Genomic DNA, 22993 nt, shown 5'->3' on the forward strand with positions numbered 1-22993 from the left:
GAGGCGTGTCTTAATGAAATTAAACAATGGATGTCCGCTAACTTTTTGCAACTCAACGCCAAAAAAACGGAAATGCTGATTATCGGTCTTGCTAGACACCGAACTCTATTTAATAATACAACTCTAACATTTGACAACCAAACAATTAAACAAGGCGACACGGTAAAGAATCTGGGTATTATCTTCGACCCAACTCTCTCCTTTGAGGCACACATTAAAAGCGTTACTAAAACGGCCTTCTTTCATCTCCGTAATATCGCTAAAATTCGCTCCATTCTGTCCACTAAAGACGCTGAGATCATTATCCATGCGTTTGTTACGTCTCGCCTCGACTACTGTAACGTATTATTTTCGGGTCTCCCCATGTCTAGCATTAAAAGATTACAGTTGGTACAAAATGCGGCTGCTAGACTTTTGACAAGAACAAGAAAGTTTGATCACATTACGCCTGTACTGGCTCACCTGCACTGGCTTCCTGTGCACTTAAGATGTGACTTTAAGGTTTTACTACTTACGTATAAAATACTACACGGTCTAGCTCCATCCTATCTTGCCGATTGTATTGTACCATATGTCCCGGCAAGAAATCTGCGTTCAAAGGACTCCGGCTTATTAGTGATTCCCAAAGCCCAAAAAAAGTCTGCGGGCTATAGAGCTTTTTCATTTCGGGCTCCAGTACTCTGGAATGCCCTCCCGGTAACAGTTCGAGATGCCACCTCAGTAGAAGCATTTAAGTCTCACCTTAAAACTCATTTGTATACTCTAGCCTTTAAATAGACTCCCTTTTTAGACCAGTTGATCTGCCGTTTCTTTTCTTTTTCTTCTATGTCCCACTCTCCCGTGTGGAGGGGGTCCGGTCCGATCCGGTGGCCATGTACTGCTCGCCTGTGTATCGGCTGGGGACATCTCTGCGCTGCTGATCCGCCTCCGCTTGGGATGGTTTCCTGCTGGCTCCACTGTGAACGGGACTCTCACTGCTGTGTTGGATCCGCTTTGGACTGGACTCTCGCGACTGTGTTGGATCCATTGCGGATTGAACTTTCATAGTATCATGTTAGACCCGCTCGACATCCATTGCTTTCCTCCTCTCCAAGGTTCTCATAGTCATCATTGTCACCGACGTCCCACTGGGTGTGAGTTTTCCTTGCCCTTATGTGGGCCTACCGAGGATGTCGTGGTGGTTTGTGCAGCCCTTTGAGACACTAGTGATTTAGGGCTATATAAGTAAACATTGATTGATTGATTGATTGAATATGTCACTACCACAGGTGATGTTTGCCAGCACTGGAATTTGGTCCAAGCTACTGCAAACACACATAAGAACATGGACATAAAATAAGCAAAGATGGCTATTAAAGCCTGGCATGTGCACAATGCTGCAGGGACATCACTGACTAATTATTGGAGATAACAAAGACTCTTTAAGATGTCACTTTATAAATATTTCATACAGCAAGCATTAAAAACATACATTATTTACGCATCAAGGAATGTGTCTGTGCCTCTGGGAGCAGATGGGTTTTGCCAAGTCACCATAGCAACATCATATAAAGTGAGATTCACACAGCTTGATAACATGAGAAATGTGACAACACGAACCTCTGGGGTAAACCGTTCTGTCATACTTGCTGTGGGGAGGTGTGTGTGTGTGTGTGTGTGTGTGTGTGTGTGTGTGCGCAGCATCTAATTACTGTGTACCCTCCAGACAACCCCTCAGATACATTACCTTCAACTGCTCCTCGGGGAAAACACACACTTTTTAATCAATCAAGGTGTAATTTTGGTAGAGAAGCGTTTGAAATAATGCTTGCAACTAAACAGTCCACAGGCATATGGACAATGTGTTTTTTATGATTTTGTCTTTATATTATAGTTTAGGGGCTTCACGGTGGCAGAGGGGTTAGTGCGTCTGCCTCACAATACGAAGGTCCTGCAGTCCTGGGTTCAAATCCAGGCTCAGGATCTTTCTGTGTGGAGTTTGCATGTTCTCCCCGTGAATGCGTGGGTTCCCTCCGGGTACTCCGGCTTCCTCCCACTTCCAAAGACATGCACCTGGGGATAGGTTGATTGGCAACACTAAATTGGCCCTAGTGTGTGAATGTTGTCTGTCTATCTGTGTCGGCCCTGTGATGAGGTGGCGACTTGTCCAGGGTGTACCCTGCCTTCCGCCCGATTGAAGCTGAGATAGGCGCCAGCGCCCCCCGCGACCCCGTAAGGGACAAGCGGTAGAAAATGGATGGATGGATGGATTATAGTATAATAATGTGATTAAATTGAGTGTGTGGGTGAATAAAGACGTTACACAAGCTGTGTAACGCAAATCAAGACAAGTCCGCGCCAAACAAGTATGCCTTGCATGTACATTGTAATTCACATACATAATACACTGTCTGAGTTTTAGTACAAGGAAAAAACACCCGGTCCCTGCTTTTTTTTTTTTTTGAAGTGGCTGCAAAAACCCCACAATAGAACCAAAAAGTTTTAGCTTAATAGTCCAATCAAAGTTTACAGAGTGTACCTGAACGCACCACACAGCTAGTGTACATAACTGCCAACATTTGGTGTTTGCAAACCAGCAGATCTCCCGACAACTCTTCCCCTTCTCCTCTTCAGTTCAGCTATAGAATCAAATGATTACAACTCCCACTAAGTATTAATATTATCTTGCAATAAAAAACATGTGCTTTTAATGCACCCATATCAATTTGATAATCATCTCATTGTGTTTGGGAGATTTAGAACACACTTTATATTTGCTTCATAAATACAAAAACGTATGGCTTCACGGTGGCAGAGGGGTTACTGCGTCTGCCTCACAATACGAAGGTCCTGCAGTCCTGGGTTCAAATCCAGGCTTGGGATCTTTCTGTGTGGAGTTTGCATGTCCTCCCCGTGAATGCGTGGGTTCCCTCCGGGTACTCCGGCTTCCTCCCACTTCCAAAGACATGCACCTGGGGATAGGTTGATTGGCAACACTAAATTGGCCCTAGTGTGTGAATGTTGTCTGTCCATCTGTGTTGGCCCTGCGATGAGGTGGCGACTTGTCCAGGGTGTACCCCGCCTTCCGCCCGATTGTAGCTGAGATAGGCGCCAGCGCCCCCCGCGACCCCAAAAGGGAATAAGCGGTAGAAAATGGATGGATGTTGTAATAAAAACTAACAAGACCAGGGTGCCCACACTTTTTCAGCATGCTTTTTAAAGGACCAAGTGGAGGTGATCTATATACTGCGTGTGCGTGCATGTACATTATATCTTTTACATCAATGTAGCAATATAATCAATCATATCCCAATCTATTTGACACTGTACCTGTTTTCACATAAGTGTGGGGGATAGATTCATTAATTGGATGATATTGACTCACACGTCTGCAGCATTTAATACATATTTTGAGCCAAGGCGTCATTATTCAGCATACTATTGTATCTTATGGTCTTAACTTTTTTTTTAATTGCAGCAATGCATTACAGGTTAGCTTCGGCCATCTTTGTACTCCTCTGCAATCTGGGTGTGAATTTTAAACGGTACCATTTTTTAAAGTAGCTTTTTATACAACTGTCTCTAAATACTGCCCAACATATTTAGCATTAACAATTCAGCATACTGTTTCAACCAATTTAGCTAGTGTTGTTAAGGTTTAAACAGGGGGAGATGATGACGGCAGACACCAGAGGAAAGTAATGTTCAATGATTTATTATACACATATATATATATATATATTAGGGGTGGGCAAATTAATGCGTTAATTACGCGTTAACTCATCAATCTATTAACGCCGACAATTATTTTATCGCACATTTGCGTATGTTGTTTACATGCTTTTATTTTGTTAACGCCTTTTCTTAACAAGATGGCATCTCCCGGATGTACTTCGGCGTCGAGGGGCTCTTGGTAAAGATGGAACATTTGGCAAAAATACCGGACAATTCTGCAAATTTCATGGCTGGCTTACAGCGTGGTCACTCCGGGATCACTTACGACCGCCAGAAAATTCTGGATGTGGATAGATCGGGCCATTTTGGACTGAATGAAAATGGATGGGGATGGATGGACGTGCGCTTGCTAGACCAGCTAGCTAGCATGGGAATACTTTGCCGGCTACATCCAGCGGCTTGTGAAGCAGCGGAGTATTTGTGTTGTCTGTCTATTTATGAATCATGCAGACCAGGAGTGTTGGCTGAGTTCTTAACGTTTGCTTTCAGAGCGTGCATATCACAACATACAAGATGCCGTCATGGCGACACAACCTATACCGGGCTACCGCGCATGCACGTCACTCCTGTTGCATGCTGGGTAGGGTAGTTCTTTTTTTCCCTGGCTCATAACATCACAATATAGTACCATGTATATGATGCGTTCAGTTTATCAAAGCACCAAGCAAACAATCAGAAAATTCCCATCATATCAATTCCTAGATATGGTCATAATTATTTTAAGTGCACTACGCAGAATAAACACAACATTATTAATATTGCTACTACGGATAATTTGATCAGAAATCCCCTAAAACAGCCCACTACCTATAATATAGGTTTTTTAAACATAAGCTCCCTGATAAAAAAAAAATGTTTCTGCTGTTACCTCAGAAATTGCCTGTTCAGATGTTATGATTGTGGCTCAGAGATTTGTATGTAGATTATATTTATTTTCCATAACAAACAGGATAACTTAAATACCCTGGCAGTGGCAATAAGCTTAAATGTTTGTATTTACATTTTTTGAGTTGATCTTCATAAAATATGCTATTTAACTGCTACTGTTTAACAAGGACTGATTTAAATTGTGTTTGCACAACAAATGTTTTGGCGCTTTTGTTCATGTGGGAGAATATTCCAATAAAGGTGCACTACACACTACTTTTGAATTCATTATTGGGCTTTGCGTATACAATGCAGTTAATCGCGATTAATCGGAGAAATAGTGCGATTAACTTCGATTAAAATTTTTAATCTTTGCCCAGCCCTAATATATATATATATATATACATATATATACATAATCAAACAATAGAAAATAAACTAAGGAAATGGAGTGTGACAAAATCCAAGAGTGTGTATGGTATACGACTATGTGTAGAATTTAACTGAAGTGTGTGTTACCAAGTGTTGAACCAGAGAAGAGGAAGTCCAGGGGCGGAAGCGTAGTCGAGAGGCAGGAGCGAGGCGTCGTTGTCCGGGGGCGAGCGAGGAGTCGAAAAACCATGAAGCGCGGGGGAGACAAGGAAGATCCGGGAGCACAAAACGCACAGCTTGACTCGGGGATACACACAGGGAAGGTACGGAAGGCTATACTCCGAGGCTGGCATGCCAAGTTGTGCAGGCTTATGAAGGCAGGTCCTTCATTACAGGTATGTATGGTTATTGTCGGCGAATGATTACAGCTGGCGGCCGCTGCAGGGTGGAGACGCGCGCGACGCGTCCCCGGGCGTGTCCTGAGGTGCGCTCACTGGAGCGCACGGACGGATGAGCGCCGTTGGCAAGGGTCTGAGCCGTAACAAGTGTAGCTATTAAGAAAATCATAACACGATAAATCCATGAGTTTATGCTTCATGATGTTTTATTATCGGTCAAAGTAAGCCATCTATGTCGGTGGGCGAGGCTAATCAAAATCTAATCCAATCATTGCTTCTCTGGTCCAAGTGGAAGTGCTGGGTAACCAGTCAGGTGTTCTAAACCGTCCTATGACTTTGATGTCTGGGTGTGACGGATAGAATTATTGCATGGAATTTAGACACACATCTTAATTAAATAATTTAATACATCAGAATGAATTAAATTAATTATGCATTGTGCTCCTGAGTTAATGTTACTGACACAATAATGTGGCTCCTACGCAACCGGATAATATATCTGTTGTAAAGAAACAAACATGGAATTTGCCCCCAAATAAGCCAAAAACAAACACAGCAGCTCACAATATTACAGGTACATGGTGTCAGTCATTGGTACTGCACACTCTCATAGTTGCTGCATTTTTCTTTGTTTATAGCATTAAACAAAGAGACCATAGACTACCAAGTCAAATTCCTTGTGTGTTAAAACATAATTGGTCAATAAAGCTGATTTAGTTTTTAAGTGTCCTATTGCATTCTGGGTTATCCGCTAAACAGAACTGACATTCAATAAGAGGTTTATAATCTCAATGGGATTTTTTTCCTGCTTAAACAAAGGTTAAATTATAAAAGCTATTTATACATTTTTTTTGTTAACATGGCCATGTTTTCAAACTGCTTATTTAAAAACAGTTTATATAATTTACCAACATTAAATGATTCACTCATTTTAAAAATAGTGCATATAATATACAGTGCATATGCAAAGTATTCACAGCGCTTCACCTTTTCTACATTTTATGTTTTAGCCTGATTCCAAAATAGAATACATACACTTTTGTCCTCAAAATTCTACTGACAATACCCCATAAAGAAAATGTGATAAGGGTTTTTAAAAACCTGCGATGAGGTGGCGACTTGTCCAGGGTGTACGCCGCCTTCCGCCCGATTGTAGCTGAGATAGGCGCCAGTGCCCCCCGCGACTCCAAAGGGAATAAGCGGTAAAAAATGGATGGATGGATGGGTTTTTTAAAAACATTTTTGCAAATGTATTTAAAGTAAAAAAAACAAAACAAGTGGTCGGATAATAAAAAAACTGAGCAATTTCAATAGGGCCTTTGCAGCCTTTTGGTGCCCATCCATTTTCTACCGCTTCTTCCCTTTGGAGGCGCTGGTGCCTATCTGCCTATTTTTATTTTATTTTAATCTTCTATTCCCCCCCCACCCCCCTGTTTACCTGTATGTCATCTTTTTTGTAAGGGGCGCTGGAAGCCGGCAGACCCGTCAGCGATCCTGTTCTGTCTCCCTGTAATGTTTGTCTGATCTTGAATGGGATTGTGCTGAAAATTGTAATTTTCCTGAAGGAACTCTCCTGACGGAATAAATAAAGTACTATCTATCTATCTATCTAGCTATCTCAGCTACAATCGGGCGGAAGGCAGGGTACACCCTGGACAAGTCGCCACCTTTTGCTGCTCGGTCCCAAAATACAAAGAGGCTCTGTGGAGTATTTTTTTGACACTGATGTGTGCATAGTTTGGAAACCAAATATTGATGTTTTATGAGCACACAGAGAAACAAAACTAAACCGATTGTCAATTACTGCATAATAAAAACAAAGGCCCCATTATTGTTCGCTGCTTGCTCTGTCGTTCACAAGTTGCACACATTCTTTTTGTATGTTGTGCTGCTGAAAGTTTTGTTATGATTGTACACTTTCATTTATGAAGACATTGCTTTTGTTTACAACATTGGAGAACTGATGAAGACGAAGGATTATCTTTATGTGTCAATGTAAACAAATAAGTGAGGACGCGCATGAGTTCTAAATGTTTGTATACAATTTTACCCAAAAAGCTTTGCGTTTTTCATGTGGTGAAAATGAGGACAATAAGTCAAACTGTGCGGGGAAGTTGCTGTGATTGGTTGAATTTGTATGAATTGCTGTAATCACAACATCATACCCCTTTTTTTTGTCTTTACTGTTAACTCCAACAATGAATTTTTTAATGTGACTTTGAATGTAACAGGCCAGGTTTATTCCTCCAAGTGATTTCATCCATCCATCCATTTTCTACCGCTTATTCCCTTTTTTGGGGTCGCGGGGGGCGCTGGCGCCTATCTCAGCTAGAATCAGGCGGAAGGCGGGGTACACCCTGGACAAGTCGCTACCTCATCGCAGGGCCAACACAGATAGACAGACAACATTCACACACTAGGGCCAATTTAGTGTTGCCAATCAACCTATCCCCAGGTGCATGTCTTTGGAAGTGGGAGGAAGCCGGAGTACCCGGAGGGAACCCACGCAGTCACGGGGAGAACATGCAAACTCCACACAGAAAGATCCCGAGCCTGGATTTGAACCCAGGACTGCAGGACCTTCGTATTGTGAGGCAGACGCACTAACCCCTCTGCCACCGTGAAGCCCCAAGTGATTTCAATGCCTTCTATATCAAGTCAAGGAGAAACAAGGTGAAACATTGCTCTCTCTCAACAATATTTTGCAGTGTGCTGTCATACCTAATTGTGATAAGTGGTCTCAGTGGATAGACCGCGGTAACTGAGTCTGGGACATAAGTGTCAAATTAAGCAGCTGTGTGACAACAGACTCAATCCCATGTGTTCTACTTTAGATACTTCTGTGCATTCTGTTGTTTATTCTTAGGCAGTAATGTGCTAAGATGCTTTTTCCAAAGTCAATTAACCTGCACATTATTCAAGCGATCAATGGGAAACTATTAGAACAATAACGACAGTAAAATGGAAATGAGCGCATTGTTGATTACTAATGTGGTTTTAGTCTAATTATTTAATTCTTACTTACATTAATGCTATCAAAAGGTGCTTAAGCCTTAATAAACTTCAATGGTGTTCAAGGGCCTTCTTCAAACCACTCACCCACATGCAACACATGGCAGCAGAAAAATCGAAGGAAGTGTTTGGCTAATGGATATAATAATGAGTCCCCAATCACCTCTTGTACTGTGACTGATGGAGTTGTTTAATGTTCAACCTGTGCTTGGAGAGTGTGCACTGAGCAGCTGCCAGTAAAAACTAGAAGACAGGCTTTGTTTAAATGTAGTGTACATACAGTACACTACAATCACAGGGTATATACTGTACATTAAATACAAACAACCATTCACACTCAGGGCAGCACGGTGGGACAGGGGGTAGTGCGTCTGCCTCACTATACGAAGGTACTGAGTAGTCTTGGGTTCAATCCCGGGCTCGGGATCTTTCTGTGTGGAGTTTGCATGTTCCTCCCCGTGACTGCGTGGGTTCCCTCTGGGTACTCTGGCTTCCTCCCACTTCCAAAGACATGCACCTGGGGATAGGTTGATTGGCAACACTAAATTGGCCCTAGTGTGTGAATGTGAGTGTGAATGTTGTCTGTCTATCTGTGTTGGCCCTGCGATGAGGTGGCGACTTGTCCAGGGTGTACCCCGCCTTCCGCCCGATTGTAGCTGAGATAGGCGCCAGTGCCCTCCGCGACCCCAAAGGGAATAAGCGGTAGAAAATGGATGGATGGCATTCACACTCACATATACATCTATGGACTATTTGTTTGTGGTCCATATAGGCGGCAGCGGTAATACATTTGTGGCAGTTATGGCAATGTCAAACAACCAGAAGAAGTCTAAAGCTGAAGTCATAGAGAAGTTTCTTAAGCGCAAAAATTATGACTGAAGTGGTGAAGCTGTATTTTCATTTGCACTTTGATCTTATTGACAGTTTAGTTAAACATATTTATTATTTATTTTTTTATAAATTTAGTCACAATGTATTTATCTTTTTTTTTTTTTTTGAGTCCCTTCTTTTGCAAAATAATTGATTAGTAATAATTTTTTTAATCAACCTGACCTAAGCCTTGCTAATAATTTTTGTGATTAACACATGGTTTCATATCGTTTGACCAGCTAGTAAACCGTAAGTAGGTCATATCCATCCATCCATTTCCTACCGCTTATTCCCTTTTTGGGGTCGCGGGGGGTGCTGGCGCCTATCACAGCTACAATCGGGCGGAAGGTGGGGTACACCCTGGACAAGTCGCCACCTCATCGCAGAGCCAACACAGATAGACAGACAACATTCACACTCACATTCAAACACTAGGGCCAATTAAGTGTTGCCAATCAACCTATCCCCTGGTGCATGTCTTTGGAGGTGGGCGGGGCCTATCCCCAGGTGCATGTCTTTGGAGGTGGGAGGGGCCTATCCCCAGGTGCATGTCTTTGGAGGTGGGAGGGGCCTATCCCCTGGTGCATGTCTTTGGAGGTGGGCGGGGCCTATCCCCTGGTGCATGTCTTTGGAGGTGGGAGGGGCCTATCCCCAGGTGCATGTCTTTGGAGGTGGGAGGGGCCTATCCCCAGGTGCATGTCTTTGGAGGTGGGAGAGGCCTATCCCCAGGTGCATGTCTTTGGAGGTGGGAGGGGCCTATCCCCTGGTGCATGTCTTTGGAGGTGGGAGGGGCCTATCCCCTGGTGCATGTCTTTGGAGGTGGGAGGGGCCTATCCCCTGGTGCATGTCTTTGGAGGTGGGAGGGGCCTATCCCCAGGTGCATGTCTTTGGAGGTGGGAGGGGCCTATCCCCAGGTGCATGTCTTTGGAGGTGGGAGGGGCCTATCCCCAGGTGCATGTCTTTGGAGGTGGGAGGGGCCTATCCCCTGGTGCATGTCTTTGGAGGTGGGAGGGGCCTATCCCCAGGTGCATGTCTTTGGAGGTGGGAGGGGCCTATCCCCAGGTGCATGTCTTTGGAGGTGGGAGGGGCCTATCCCCAGGTGCATGTCTTTGGAGGTGGGAGGGGCCTATCCCCTGGTGCATGTCTTTGGAGGTGGGAGGGGCCTATCCCCAGGTGCATGTCTTTGGAGGTGGGAGGGGGCTATCCCCAGGTGCATGTCTTTGGAGGTGGGAGGAAGCCGGAGTAGAACCCACGCAGTCACGGGGAGAACATGCGAACTCCACACAGCAAGATCCCGAGCCTGGATTTGAACCCAGGACTGCAGGACCTTCGTAATGTGAGGCAGACGCACTAACCCCTCCGCCACCGTGAAGCCCAGTAGGTCATATATAATTATTAAATATGATTAACATTGAGAGTAAGATTACTAATTCGGCGATAGTATTTGAATGGGTCTCAGGCCCCCCTAGAGCGGAAATGTTGGGCCTCAAAGTCAAAAATGTTATTAGCTGATTTAGAGTCTCCTATGTAACAAACTGTAGAAGAACATTCTAACTCCAAAATGATTGGTCTGAGCTGAGATTTGGACCTTAAACTTTGTATTAAAAAATAAATAGGTCAAACTGTACATAAAGTACAATGCTTATCCTGTACACTGGTACCTCAACTTAAGAGTGTTTTGAGATAAGAGTTGTCTCTCGGCTAATTGTTATGCTTTAAGTTGCAAGCACAAATTGGAGATACAAGCATCCCAGCTAATTGTTGGCTTAGCAAATGTCACCGTGACCATTTGTAAGATCTGCCCCCAAAAACATATGGTCTTATTCACTGGTATTAGCTTAAGAAGGAAGAAAGTGACTGTAAATAAAGAAAAAAATAATCAAAAATGTGTGGCAAATCAGAACGAGTGAATCACTGCAAGTCTGCACCATGCTGAAGCAGGAGGGGTTCAACGCCAGACAAGAATGTTAAAATATTATCTAATCGTTAGACATTTATCGTACAGCTTCTATACACGTTTGATGTATGTATGAGTGCGATGAAGAAGGTTAGAATTTACCTATGACGGCCACACAGCCCAGTGGGGCTATGAGGGATGCTGGTGCAAAGCCGTAGGCGGCAAAATTCCCCAGTTCACCAACACCCATGAGAAGAACCCCTCCCCACCACACCACGGAGGTGTAGTAAGGTTTGGAGCAACGCTGACATTGACGGACGTGAGCATATTTCTGTTAGAAAAAGACAGAGAGCACAAGTCTATTTGTCATTATATTAAAATCTTACTTGAAAAGAGAAATGCGACTAAAACGTACAAATACAAGCAGACTGGTAAAATATTATTTAATACATGAAGCTAGGTAAACGCACGTCTACCTAGCTTTCGGTGTACCCCAAGGATTACTATTGCGACCAAAATACAGCTTGTAATACAATTCCTATACAAACGACATTTGTGAAGTTACAAAAACTTAAACTTAGCACTATTTGCAGTCGACACGACTGCGTTTGGTTCAGAAGAAAACCCACAGAAGCTAATACAAATAATATCAGAAGAAATGACTAAATTCAAGTACCAGTAGAGTGGAACAACAAGTTGACTTTAAATGTGTAATTGTGTTACATTGTATCCATCCATCCATCCATTTTCTACCGCTTATTCCCTTTTGGGGTCGCGGGGGGCGCTGGCGCCTATCTCAGCTACAATCGGGCGGAAGGCGGGGTACACCCTGGACAAGTCGCCACCTCATCGCAGGGCCAACACAGATAGACAGACAACATTCACACTCACATTCACACACTAGGGCCAATTTAGTGTTGCCAATCAACCTATCCCCAGGTGCATGTCTTTGGAAGTGGGAGGAAGCCGGAGTACCCGGAGGGAACCCACGCATTCACGGGGAGAACATGCAAACTCCACACAGAAAGATCCCGAGCCTGGATTTGAACCCAGGACTGCAGGACCTTTGTATTGTGAGGCAGACGCACTAACCCCTCTGCCACCGTGAAGCCCTACATTGTATCCATCAAACCATATTCAATTGTATTTACAATCTTTAGAGTATCTGAAAATACAGTCTGAACATAACAAAATGGCACAAATGCAGTTGGCCGTTTTGAATATTCCGCTCCGAATATCTTCGGCCAATTCCGTCGATTCTACGTCACTATAGTAACACTTTTGCACCCTGACCATATTATCAGATTAGTCGTATTGGAAATAGGCAAACATTGGAAAGAGACGTGTGGTTTATCATTCACAATTCTTGCGTAGGAAAAGAACACATACGTATGGCTTTTTATATGCATTCGAAAATCTTAACTAGATAGCTAACAATTGAGTCAACACATTGAGGGTCCTCTGTAGCGCCCATTATACCTTGTAAAACATCCAGAAATTGCCAACAATACTCTATTTACATGTCGTGACTGAAAAATAACCAAGTATGTGTGGTATTGTTATAGTAACGCCAACACAGACAGCCTATTTTAGCGGAACACTGATAAGAGTAAGCTAATGCTAGTTTACGCTGCTATTGTTGACACACTGAGCTGCTTTGTCTCAAACTTGCAAAAAATTTACTCTAGATTTGGCCATGGAATGAGAAGCTGGTCGATTTTGACATCCCTGGAGATGGTGAAAAAGACGCTAGTTGTGGCAACTTTTTTTTAACCTTTAGTGAAGATTTAGATGAAGATTGAATCTTCATCTAAACTGGATTATGTAAGCGTCCCGTCGGACGGCGTACCAGCAAGAGTGGAAGTTGTATAGTAACTTGATTGATTGATACTTTTATTAGTAGATTGCACAGTTCAGTACATATTCTGTACAATTGACCACTAAATGGTAACACCCGAATAAGTTTTTCAACTTGTTTAAGTCGGGGTCCACGTTAATCAATTCATGGAGTTAGTGTTATTATGGTTAATTATGGTTAGTTTGTATGTTTAGCACCTAGCAATGTTGCTGATGCTAGTGTTTCAATAAACACAGACGCCTTTTAACACTCTGCTTCTAAAATGTATTACTCATCCTCTTTGTGTACGGGCTCAAAAATATAAGGTTCTGGATCATATTTTTTTCCCCAAAGTAATCACTGTTGGCTCTCACAAAGTCTGATTAGCATTGTTGTTGATGGGGAAAGGATCTCTTGTTCCTAACTGTCACGGATCATGTGACTGGTTTGCTCATTAATAACTCTCAATATGGCTCGTGAGATTGATACTATTTTGATCGTATCTATTTACTCGCAAACTTTGGAAGTCTTTTAGTGTCATAAATCAGATGTGTGTATATACAGCTGATCATAGCTGATATTAACTTCAATAAAGAGGCAACTTGTTTTTTTTCAATCTACTGGTACTTAAAAGACATGGTTTGGCAAAAACAGATTATCCTTGAATTGTAGTAAAACTAAAAGAAATATTTTCCGAAACAGTTTGACAGGTAAATACAAACACAAATAGAAGACATAGACATTAACATGGTAAACTACTTGTATTCTAGTTGTAATAATGGAAATATAATATAAAATACACAATATAAGGTGGCAAGGAACATTTCAGTAATGAATATAGTTAGATACGTACTAGCTAGACCAAAACTCACTCCATATTCTCGACGGCTCGCTTGTGTTACCATGAGTTATTGTGTGGAAATATGGAGGAATAACTATGAATTTACATGTTCCAAAGAAAGCTCAGTATGGATTATATAAAATGTTGGTTACAGAAAAAAAATTATATTTTTTCATTTATTGAAATTCAATGATTTGGTGAAAATGAAACGGCTACAAATACGTCCAAAACAAAACTATAACCTGTAAATGTACAACAAAGAAAGATAAATATAACCTTAGAGCAAAAATCTACTTTAAAATGTTTTTATTTAAATTGTTGTGTTCCAAATTGAGCTCAGAAAGTGAACAAAACATTTTTTAGGAATTGATTGCAATAAAATGGAAGATGGGTATGATTAAATAAGCTCTACTTCCTCACACTCTTTTTCGGACAAGCTATCATGAGAAACTGGAAATATGTGATGTATCGTAAAGTAACTGTATACACTAGATGTTCAAAAATAAATTAAACCATAACTATAACTGAAGGGTGTGATTTTTAAGTTAATTCAAGTTAAAGCCACTTCAAAAGTAGACGTGTAGTAGAATTAAACCAGCAAAGTGACAGAACAGTTGCATCAAAATAGAAAATTATGCAAGTCTACTACTTAAACTAAAATTTAATTATGATGTTAAAACTTCTAGTTGTTGAAGTAGTCAAACATTTCTGCAGCAGGAATTTTTGCACAAATCTGGAGATGAAGTGCATTAATTATGCATGTGCTGAATACTTGCAGTCGAATAGGATTCCGCTGTGTCCTACCTGTATGTTGAGTGAAATGCTAATTAGGACGTTCCCACAAATAGAGATGATGATTCCCAGGAGGTACGTCTGTGGAAACAAACATCAAACAGATAGGAGATCACTTGCCACACAACAGTAACTCCATCTACCCTCCAGCTGTCATGTTTATGGCAGTCACATATCTGCTTCAAAAGCACCATTGTTGACTTTACAAGTGCGTCTTCTGTACTTCTCAGTTCCCAATTCTGATACATTTTCATGCAACAAAGGATATCATTAGTACAGATGTGTAATATATTATATATAAAACATTGGAATTATGTACCAAAATGTCTCACAACCTATACTGAATGTGGTCAAAAATAGAAGCATAGAAAATATTTTGGTTACAACAGTTTTCCCCAAACTTTATTGAGCCAAGGCACATCCATCCCTCCAACCATTTTCTACCGATTGTCCCTTTCGGGGTCGCGGGGGTAATGAAACCTATCTTAGCTGCAAAAACATGCAGGTTTATAGACAACATTAAATTGGCCCTAGTGTGTGAATGTAAGTGTGAATGTTGTCTGTGTTGGCCCAAGGCACATATTTTACATTATTCCATTGTCCTGACCGTCACTATAAGTTGCTGGCATAGATATACATTATACATAGGATGCAAATACACTCAGAGTACAGACCTCAGGCATATTATATCTCCTAATAGTAAAGAATTCTTAAAAAATCCTGAATCCAGACAGTGATCCGGACCATCCTCTAATTATAATCAGTTGTTTCTTATGCCATTTGTGACATTTCTTCAAAGTTTCATCAAGTCCACAGATGACTTTTAGAGTCATGTTGTGAACTAACAAACAGACCAACAGACAAAAAAACCACAGAGAATACAAAAGTTGTTGTCAAACTGGGGAATAAGCTTAGGCTCCAAGCTGTTTCCAAGTGGTCCAATGGGAGGCTCAATGTCCAATTGGAACATTGAAACCTCCTCATCTACACTCCTCAGTCCCTCCAGGAATTCGCAATGTCGCGATCACGTCAATTTACGCAAATTATACAAAATTCAGGCAATTTATGCACAGTCTTGTTACTTTGTCCAATGCCAGCAATTTCCCCATATATTTTAGCCAATCCATCCATCCATCCATCCATTTTCTACCGCTTATTCCCTTTCGGGGTCGCTGGCGCCTATCTCAGCTACAATCGGGCGGAAGGCGGGGTACACCCTGGACAAGTCGCCACCACATCGCAGGGCCAACACAGATAGACAGACAACATTCACACTCACATTCACACACTAGGGACCATTTAGTGTTGCCAATCAACCTATCCCCAGGTGCATGTCTTTGGAAGTGGGAGGAAGCCGGAGTACCTGGAGGGAACCCACGCATTCACGGGGAGAACATGCAAACTCCACACAGAAAGTTCCCGAGCCTGGATTTGAACCCAGGACTGCAGGAACTTCGTATTGTGAGGCAGACGCACTAACCCCTCTGCCACCGTGAAGCTTCTTCTGGGTAATGTAGTATCTAAATATTTAGCAACACCCCAATGTCCTCACTTCCGCGTTTACATGTATTAATATATTTATTTAATCTTTTATTTATGCAGGATAAGGCAATTAAAACCAAATTTTCATTTGCAATGCTGAACTAGCGAAGAGGCAGCATTTACATAACCGACATGTTGAGGTATGATGACAGTCTCTCATTTACCAAGGAAAAACTACCACTATGGATGATTTTTAACAGTTCACAATGGTTAACTTGGGTAGGTAAATGTGTTGGAACATAAATGAATGTTTACGAAACACTTTTCAGGAGAATTTCTGCTTCCTGTTGACGGCAGAGCAGAAAGCGGACAATGAGCAACCATTTGGTGATGTTTCTGTCTGTAATTATGGTTATTACTAATATTACTTAATTAAAATGCAGTGGTGTGCCATCAGTGCCAGAAAGGCCTTATCTGCTGGCCTAACTAAACCAGAAATCATGATCATAATTAAAAATAAAATAACTTTTACATTTACTTTCCCTAAATATCTAAAATTATTCATATTCTTTCATGTCATATTATGCATGTTCCAGTATTCCATCCATCCATCCATCCATCCATCCATCATCTTCCGCTTATCCGAGGTCTGGTCACGGGGGCAGCAGCCTAAGCAGGGAAGCCCAGACTTCCCTATCTCCAGCCACTTTGTCTAGCTCTTCCCGGGGGATCCCGAGGTGTTCCCAGGCCAGCCGGGAGACATAGTCTTCCCAACGTGTCCTGGGTCTTCCCCGTGGCCTCCTACCAGCTGGACGTGCCCTAAACACCTCCCTAGGGAGGCGTTCGGGTGGCATCCTGACCAGATGCCCGAACCACCTCTCGATGTGGAGGAGAAGCGGCTTTACGTTGAGTTCCTCCCGGATGGCAGAGCTTCTCACCCTATCTCTAAGGGAGAGACCCAAACTCATTTCGGCCGCTTGTACCCGTGATCTTATCCTTTCGGTCATGACCCAAAGCTCATGACCATAGGTGAGGATGGGAACGTAGATCGACCGGTAAATTGAGAGCTTTGCCTTCCGGCTCAGCTCCTTCTTCACCACAACGGATCGATACAACGTCCGCATTACTGAAGACGCCGCACCGATCCGCCTGTCGATCTCACGATCCACTCTTCCCTCACTCGTGAACAAGACTCCTAGGTACTTGAACTCCTCCACTTGAGGCAGGGTCTCCTCCCCAACCCGGAGATGGCATTCCACCCTTTTCCGGGCGAGAACCATGGACTCGGACTTGGAGGTGCTGATTCTCATTCCGGTCGCTTCACACTCGGCTGCGAACCGATCCGAGTGTGAACCGATGTTCCAGTATTGTTGTTTTTAATTTTAGTTTGTATCCAATCAGAATTCAGCTAGCTTATGTTCAGGCGCCTTCAGAATCAACAATGCTGATGTCCGGGGACATACAGGTGATAGACAGTTGCGATAGCCAATCAGAGCACGAGTTGTCAGTAAGGCCTTCTAGATGGCCTCCCGTTGAACGTGACAGTCACGCGTCCTGTGATTGGATACTCAACGGCACCGTTAGCAGATTAATTTAGAAACACAGAGTTGAGAGAGAGTTGTGATCAGATCACAAGTTGTTTACAGTAGCTGTTCTGTTACAACTAAAAGTTGTAAACTCATATGTTAAAGTGTCATGCTTGTCATTTAATTAACATTGTTACATATCTGTCGCCATCCTGTGGTCAGGGCAGTTAATACATCTTTGATAAGTGTGTACTTAGACTCAAACTTTATTGACCGGAAGTTCCATAAGCCAAGCAGACAAATTTACAGTATATGTTTTAATTGCTGATGTGTTATATTTTATTTATGATTGCGCCGGAAAATAACCCGTTTTGTATATTGTTGATGTGATTCAATGCGGAGTTGGGCGTAAATGTGTTCCTGTATAGTATTTCTCCAGCAATTATGGTATTTTGAGAGGTAATCATTGAAGTCAAAGATCCCTGAAGGCCTAGGTAGGAAACGCACGGCCCGCCACTGTTAAAACGGTACCTTTGACATGTGCTTTTATTGCAACTCTAGTGTCTACTTTTAGGTCTGTGCGGTATAAAACGAGTAAAACATCCATACAGCATTTTTTTTCCATTTTTATCTGCTTTTTGAGGTTAAGGTTAGAAGGAACACTCAAAACATCGTTAAAGAAATGATAAAAGTTGATTCAATGTCAATGGAAAAAAAAAAAGGGTCAAAGCATTGCAACTTTCTGAAAAAGCTGCCTCAAATTCAAACATTCATGACAGGCACTGACTAATGCACATTCAGGGCTAATTACCGGCCTCCTTGGTAACCGTTTGCTTATTCACGCAATGTACCTTCTCTCTCTTCACCATCCGTAAACCGTTCACCTTGACTTTGAGCTCCGTGTGTGCACAGGCCTATAAAACCACACCAGAAGTAAACAGGATTATGACTTCGGTGTGTGTGAAAGTCTTTGTCTGGAAGTGGGAATATGTTTGATGATCTCAGTGGTATAACAGGATTTGAGAGGAGGACGCAGAAAGCAGATGGGCAGCTGGATAATGAGATTCCAAAGGGACTGATTTAAAATGAGGTAAACTGCGTGTGTAGGTGTGTGTATTTGGAGCATTAAAAAACATTGAAATGAATAAAAGGAAAAGGGTGGAATGCCATCTCCGGGTTGGGGAGGAGACCCTGCCCCAAGTGGAGGAGTTCAAGTACCTAGGAGTCTTGTTCACGAGTGGGGGAAGAGTGGATCGTGAGATCGACAGGCGGATCGGTGCGGCGTCTTCAGTAATGCGGACGTTGTATCGATCCGTTGTGGTGAAGAAGGAGCTGAGCCGGAAGGCAAAGCTCTCAATTTACCGGTCGATCTACGTTCCCATCCTCACCTATGGTCATGAGCTTTGGGTCATGACCGAAAGGATAAGATCACGGGTACAAGCGGCCGAAATGAGTTTCCTCCGCCGTGTGGCGGGGCTCTCCCTTAGAGATAGGGTGAGAAGCTCTGCCATCCGGGAGGAACTCAAAGTAAAGCCGCTGCTCCTCCACATGGAGAGGAGCCAGATGAGGTGGTTCGGGCATCTGGTCAGGATGCCACCCGAACGCCTCCCTAGGGAGGTGTTTAGGGCACGTCCAACCGGTAGGAGGCCACGGGGAAGACCCAGGACACGTTGGGAAGACTATGTCTCCCGGCTGGCCTGGGAACGCCTCGGGATCCCCCGGGAAGAGCTAGACGAAGTGGCTGGGCAGAGGGAAGTCTGGGTTTCCCTGCTTAGGCTGTTGCCCCCGCGACCCGACCTCGGATAAGCGGAAGATGATGGATGGATGGATGGATGGAAATGAATAAAACTTACATCATAGAATTAAGCATTTGATTCATTCACAAATCCTTACGGTGTAACACAAAACTGCCATCAACGATGTATGGTAATATTACCATAAAATAACAGTGGAAAATGGTTGGCAAATATGAATAGAATTGAACAGTTCTCATGCATCATAGCAGGGATTGTTTAGTTCTGAACAGTGCATGTACATACAAACCTGCTCAACCCAATGACTTTACATTAAAACCAATAATGTTTTTGTTTATGTTTTTTAGAGAGTATTAAAGAGGGTGGTAGGGTTGGGGGGTGCAAGCTAAGTGTTTCTTTACTGTGACTTTACCACTTACAACAGTGTACGTGAAAGGAGAGAGGGATAGATCCTGTCTGAGGAAGTGCAAACAAAGGAGTCCAAGCACGCCAACGATTCTCTGGGTGTGCTGTTGATTTTTGGCTTACTTGGCAAATATTGCAGGTTTTATTCACCCATACACATTTTTAATCACAGAACTGACAAAGATGTGTGTGCTAAACGATTGCTTATTTTCACCACCTTACTGATGCATACAAAAACAGTTAATTATGATGTAATTTAACAATTGTTTTGTTCAAAAGTAAATCAAAACATATGAAAAATAAATTAACTGATGCAAATTTAAATAAATGATAAATGGGTTGTACTTGTATAGCGCTTTTCTACCTTCAAGGTACTCAAAGCGCTTTGACACTACTTCCACATTTACCCATTCACACACACATTCACACACTGATGGAGGGAGCTGCCATGCAAGACACTAACCAGCACCCATCAGGAGCAAGGGTGAAGTGTCTTGCTCAGGACACAACGGACGTGACGAAGTTGGTACTAGGTGGGATTTGAACCAGGGCCCCTCGGGTTGCGCACGGCCACTCACCCACTGCGCCACGCAACAACGATTCATAAATTATTCAATATTAAAAAATGCAACGACTCGAAAAAAAGAATTTCTATTAGAAATATGACAAGGTGGATTTTTTAACACCACTACTGACATTAATTCTGTGGGATATTGAACAGTGGAAGTGAAAAGTTCTTCCCCCACTCGTGAACAAGACTCCGTTGTATCGATCCGTTGTGGTGAAGAAGGAGCTGAGCCGGAAGGCAAAGCTCTCAATTTACCGGTCGATCTACGTTCCCATCCTCACCTATGGTCATGAGCTTTGGGTCATGACCGAAAGGATAAGATCACGGGTACAAGCGGCCGAAATGAGTTTCCTCCGCCGTGTGGCGGGGCTCTCCCTTAGAGATAGGGTGAGAAGCTCTGCCATCCGGGAGGAACTCAAAGTAAAGCCGCTGCTCCTCCACATCGAGAGGAGCCAGATGAGGTGGTTCGGGCATCTGGTCAGGATGCCACCCGAACGCCTCCCTAGGGAGGTGTTTAGGGCACATCCAGCTGGTAGGAGGCCACGGGGAAGACCCAGGACACGTTGGGAAGACTATGTCTCCCGGCTGGCCTGGGAACGCCTCGGGATCCCCCGGGAAGAGCTAGACGAAGTGGCTGGGGAGAGGGAAGTCTGGGCTTCCCTGCTTAGGCTGCTGCCCCCGCGACCCGACCTCGGATAAGCGGAAGATGATGGATGGATGGATGGAAGTGAAAAGTTGGTTTAAAAATACACTGCAGCAGGTTTAAAACAGCAGCGAACAAGAGTTGTATATCGCTGTAGCTGCTATACATGCTACAATATGAGATGGGTGTTGCTGGACCTGGATCCCAGCATACAGGTAGAGCAAGCAAAGTGCAGGAAAACATCAACTTTAATTAGGTAAAACACAAAAGTAGATCAGCAGGAAAGTGCACAAAATAAAGAACCGGAAGCATAGGGAAAGCTTTGCAACACATTGAGGTATGAAGCAGAGGACAGGGCTGTAATAAGAAACATCCTGATTGGCAATCAGGGACAAGTATGTACTGATTGCCAGTCAGGGAAACAAGTGAGGGTTAGGAAAAAATACAGAAACTAACACACTAATAATTAAGTTCAAATTGAAATCATGACAAATACAGAATTTGTTAAAATAGTCAATCAATCAATCAATCAATGTTTATTTATATAGCCCCAAATCACAAATGTCTCAAAGGACTGCACAAATCATTACGACTACAACATCCTCGGAAGAACCCACAAAAGGGCAAGGAAAACTCACACCCAGTGGGCAGGGAGAATTCACATCCAGTGGGACGCCAGTGACAATGCTGACTATGAGAAACCTTGGAGAGGACCTCAGATGTGGGCAACCCCCCCCCCTCTAGGGGACCGAAAGCAATGGATGTCGAGCGGGTCTAACATGATGCTGTGAAAGTTCAATCCATAGTGGCTCCAAGACAGCAGTGAGAGTCCCGTCCACAGGAAACCATCTCAAGCGGAAAATAGATTGAATAAACTATAGACATTGTAAATAAATATAGCAAGTGTAAAACACTAACGTAAAATCAAGAACTTATAGAATAACAGCACTATACCTTGGGATCAAATTATGCACATTCCAGTTATTAACACAGCATAAAATAGATAATTAAAAATTAATAAATAGGCATGGATGACAGTTGATGACAATAACACTTGCATTTATTACCCACATGAGTAACATTTTCTCAGCTGAGATAGGCTCCAGCACCCCCGCCTCCGTAAGGGACAAGCAGTAAAAATGGATGGATGGACCAATGAAGGTAATATTAGTCTTAAATTAATAATATTATTAATGATTTTATTATCAATAATATGTTTTGTTTTATTATGTTAATTGATTACCAATAATTCCGACAGTTACAAATAGCACATTTGAAATATCTAAAGAATGTCGAGGTGATTTAATAAATTGTTTATTGTGAAAGTAATAAATGCATAATATTTGTGATAATTGTGAAACTGTGATCCGCTGCCGTGGTTTTCATGTACATAAATGTACTGTCGAGTGAGCCGGTGTTCCATGTTTATGGCTTTGTGGATTATTAACTGTCTTTCCATTTACAAAATCCCCAAGACCTCCCATTAGAAAAGCTCTGCGAGACCCATTGAAAGTTTCTTTAAAGGTGACCTATCGGGTCCGGTGTTCTATATGCGAAACAAACGTTTCACACTTATTGGTACCTCTTTTTGTTTATTTGGGATCTGCATAGGACCCACAATTTGAAATCAAACCATGGAGAAATCGCAGAGATATTTATATAAAAAATATTTCCTTCCTTCAAGCTATTTGGAATTTGCACAACCTGTGAAATTTTACCTAGTCAGCGGATATATGTATGGTAAAAATTTACCTGAAGCGCTTTGCGTGAGTCCGTCAAAAAGCTCCTTCTTTTTCTCTTTCCTCTTGTTGTGAGGCAGACTGGCTTGTACAAACCCCGTTTCCATATGAGTTGGGAAATTGTGCAAGATGTAAATATAAACGGAATACACAATCATTTTCAACCCATATTCAGTTGAATACGCTACACAGACAACATATTTGATGTTCAAACTGATAAACATTTTTTTTAATTGCAAATAATCATTAACTTTAGAATTTGATGCTAGCAACATG

At 42.5% G+C, this 22993-nt stretch overlaps 1 protein-coding gene and 1 long non-coding RNA gene across 7 annotated transcripts in view; one reads left to right on the forward strand and one right to left on the reverse strand.

The window, feature by feature from the left end:
- LOC133562373 (NIPA-like protein 2) overlaps positions 1-22993 on the reverse strand; it is a 76995-nt gene that overhangs the window by 37391 nt on the left and 16611 nt on the right. For 2 of the 3 annotated variants that reach the window (XM_061916528.1, XM_061916527.1), the window contains exons 2-4: positions 18460-18522; positions 14613-14681; positions 11293-11461 (exon numbers count right to left, since the gene is read on the reverse strand). In XM_061916528.1, coding sequence (XP_061772512.1) covers positions 11293-11461; positions 14613-14681; positions 18460-18522 — 301 coding nt within the window. The remainder of the gene's footprint in view (positions 1-11292; positions 11462-14612; positions 14682-18459; positions 18523-22993) is intronic. The other variant, XM_061916529.1, reaches the window with a different exon arrangement.
- The window catches only part of LOC133562375 (uncharacterized), a 323026-nt gene that overhangs the window by 7607 nt on the left and 292426 nt on the right, over positions 1-22993 (forward strand). The window lies entirely within an intron of this gene.

The sequence above is a fragment of the Nerophis ophidion genome, linkage group LG11 (assembly GCF_033978795.1).
Source record: "Nerophis ophidion isolate RoL-2023_Sa linkage group LG11, RoL_Noph_v1.0, whole genome shotgun sequence".
In the NCBI taxonomy this organism is placed as follows: Eukaryota; Metazoa; Chordata; class Actinopteri; order Syngnathiformes; family Syngnathidae; genus Nerophis; species Nerophis ophidion.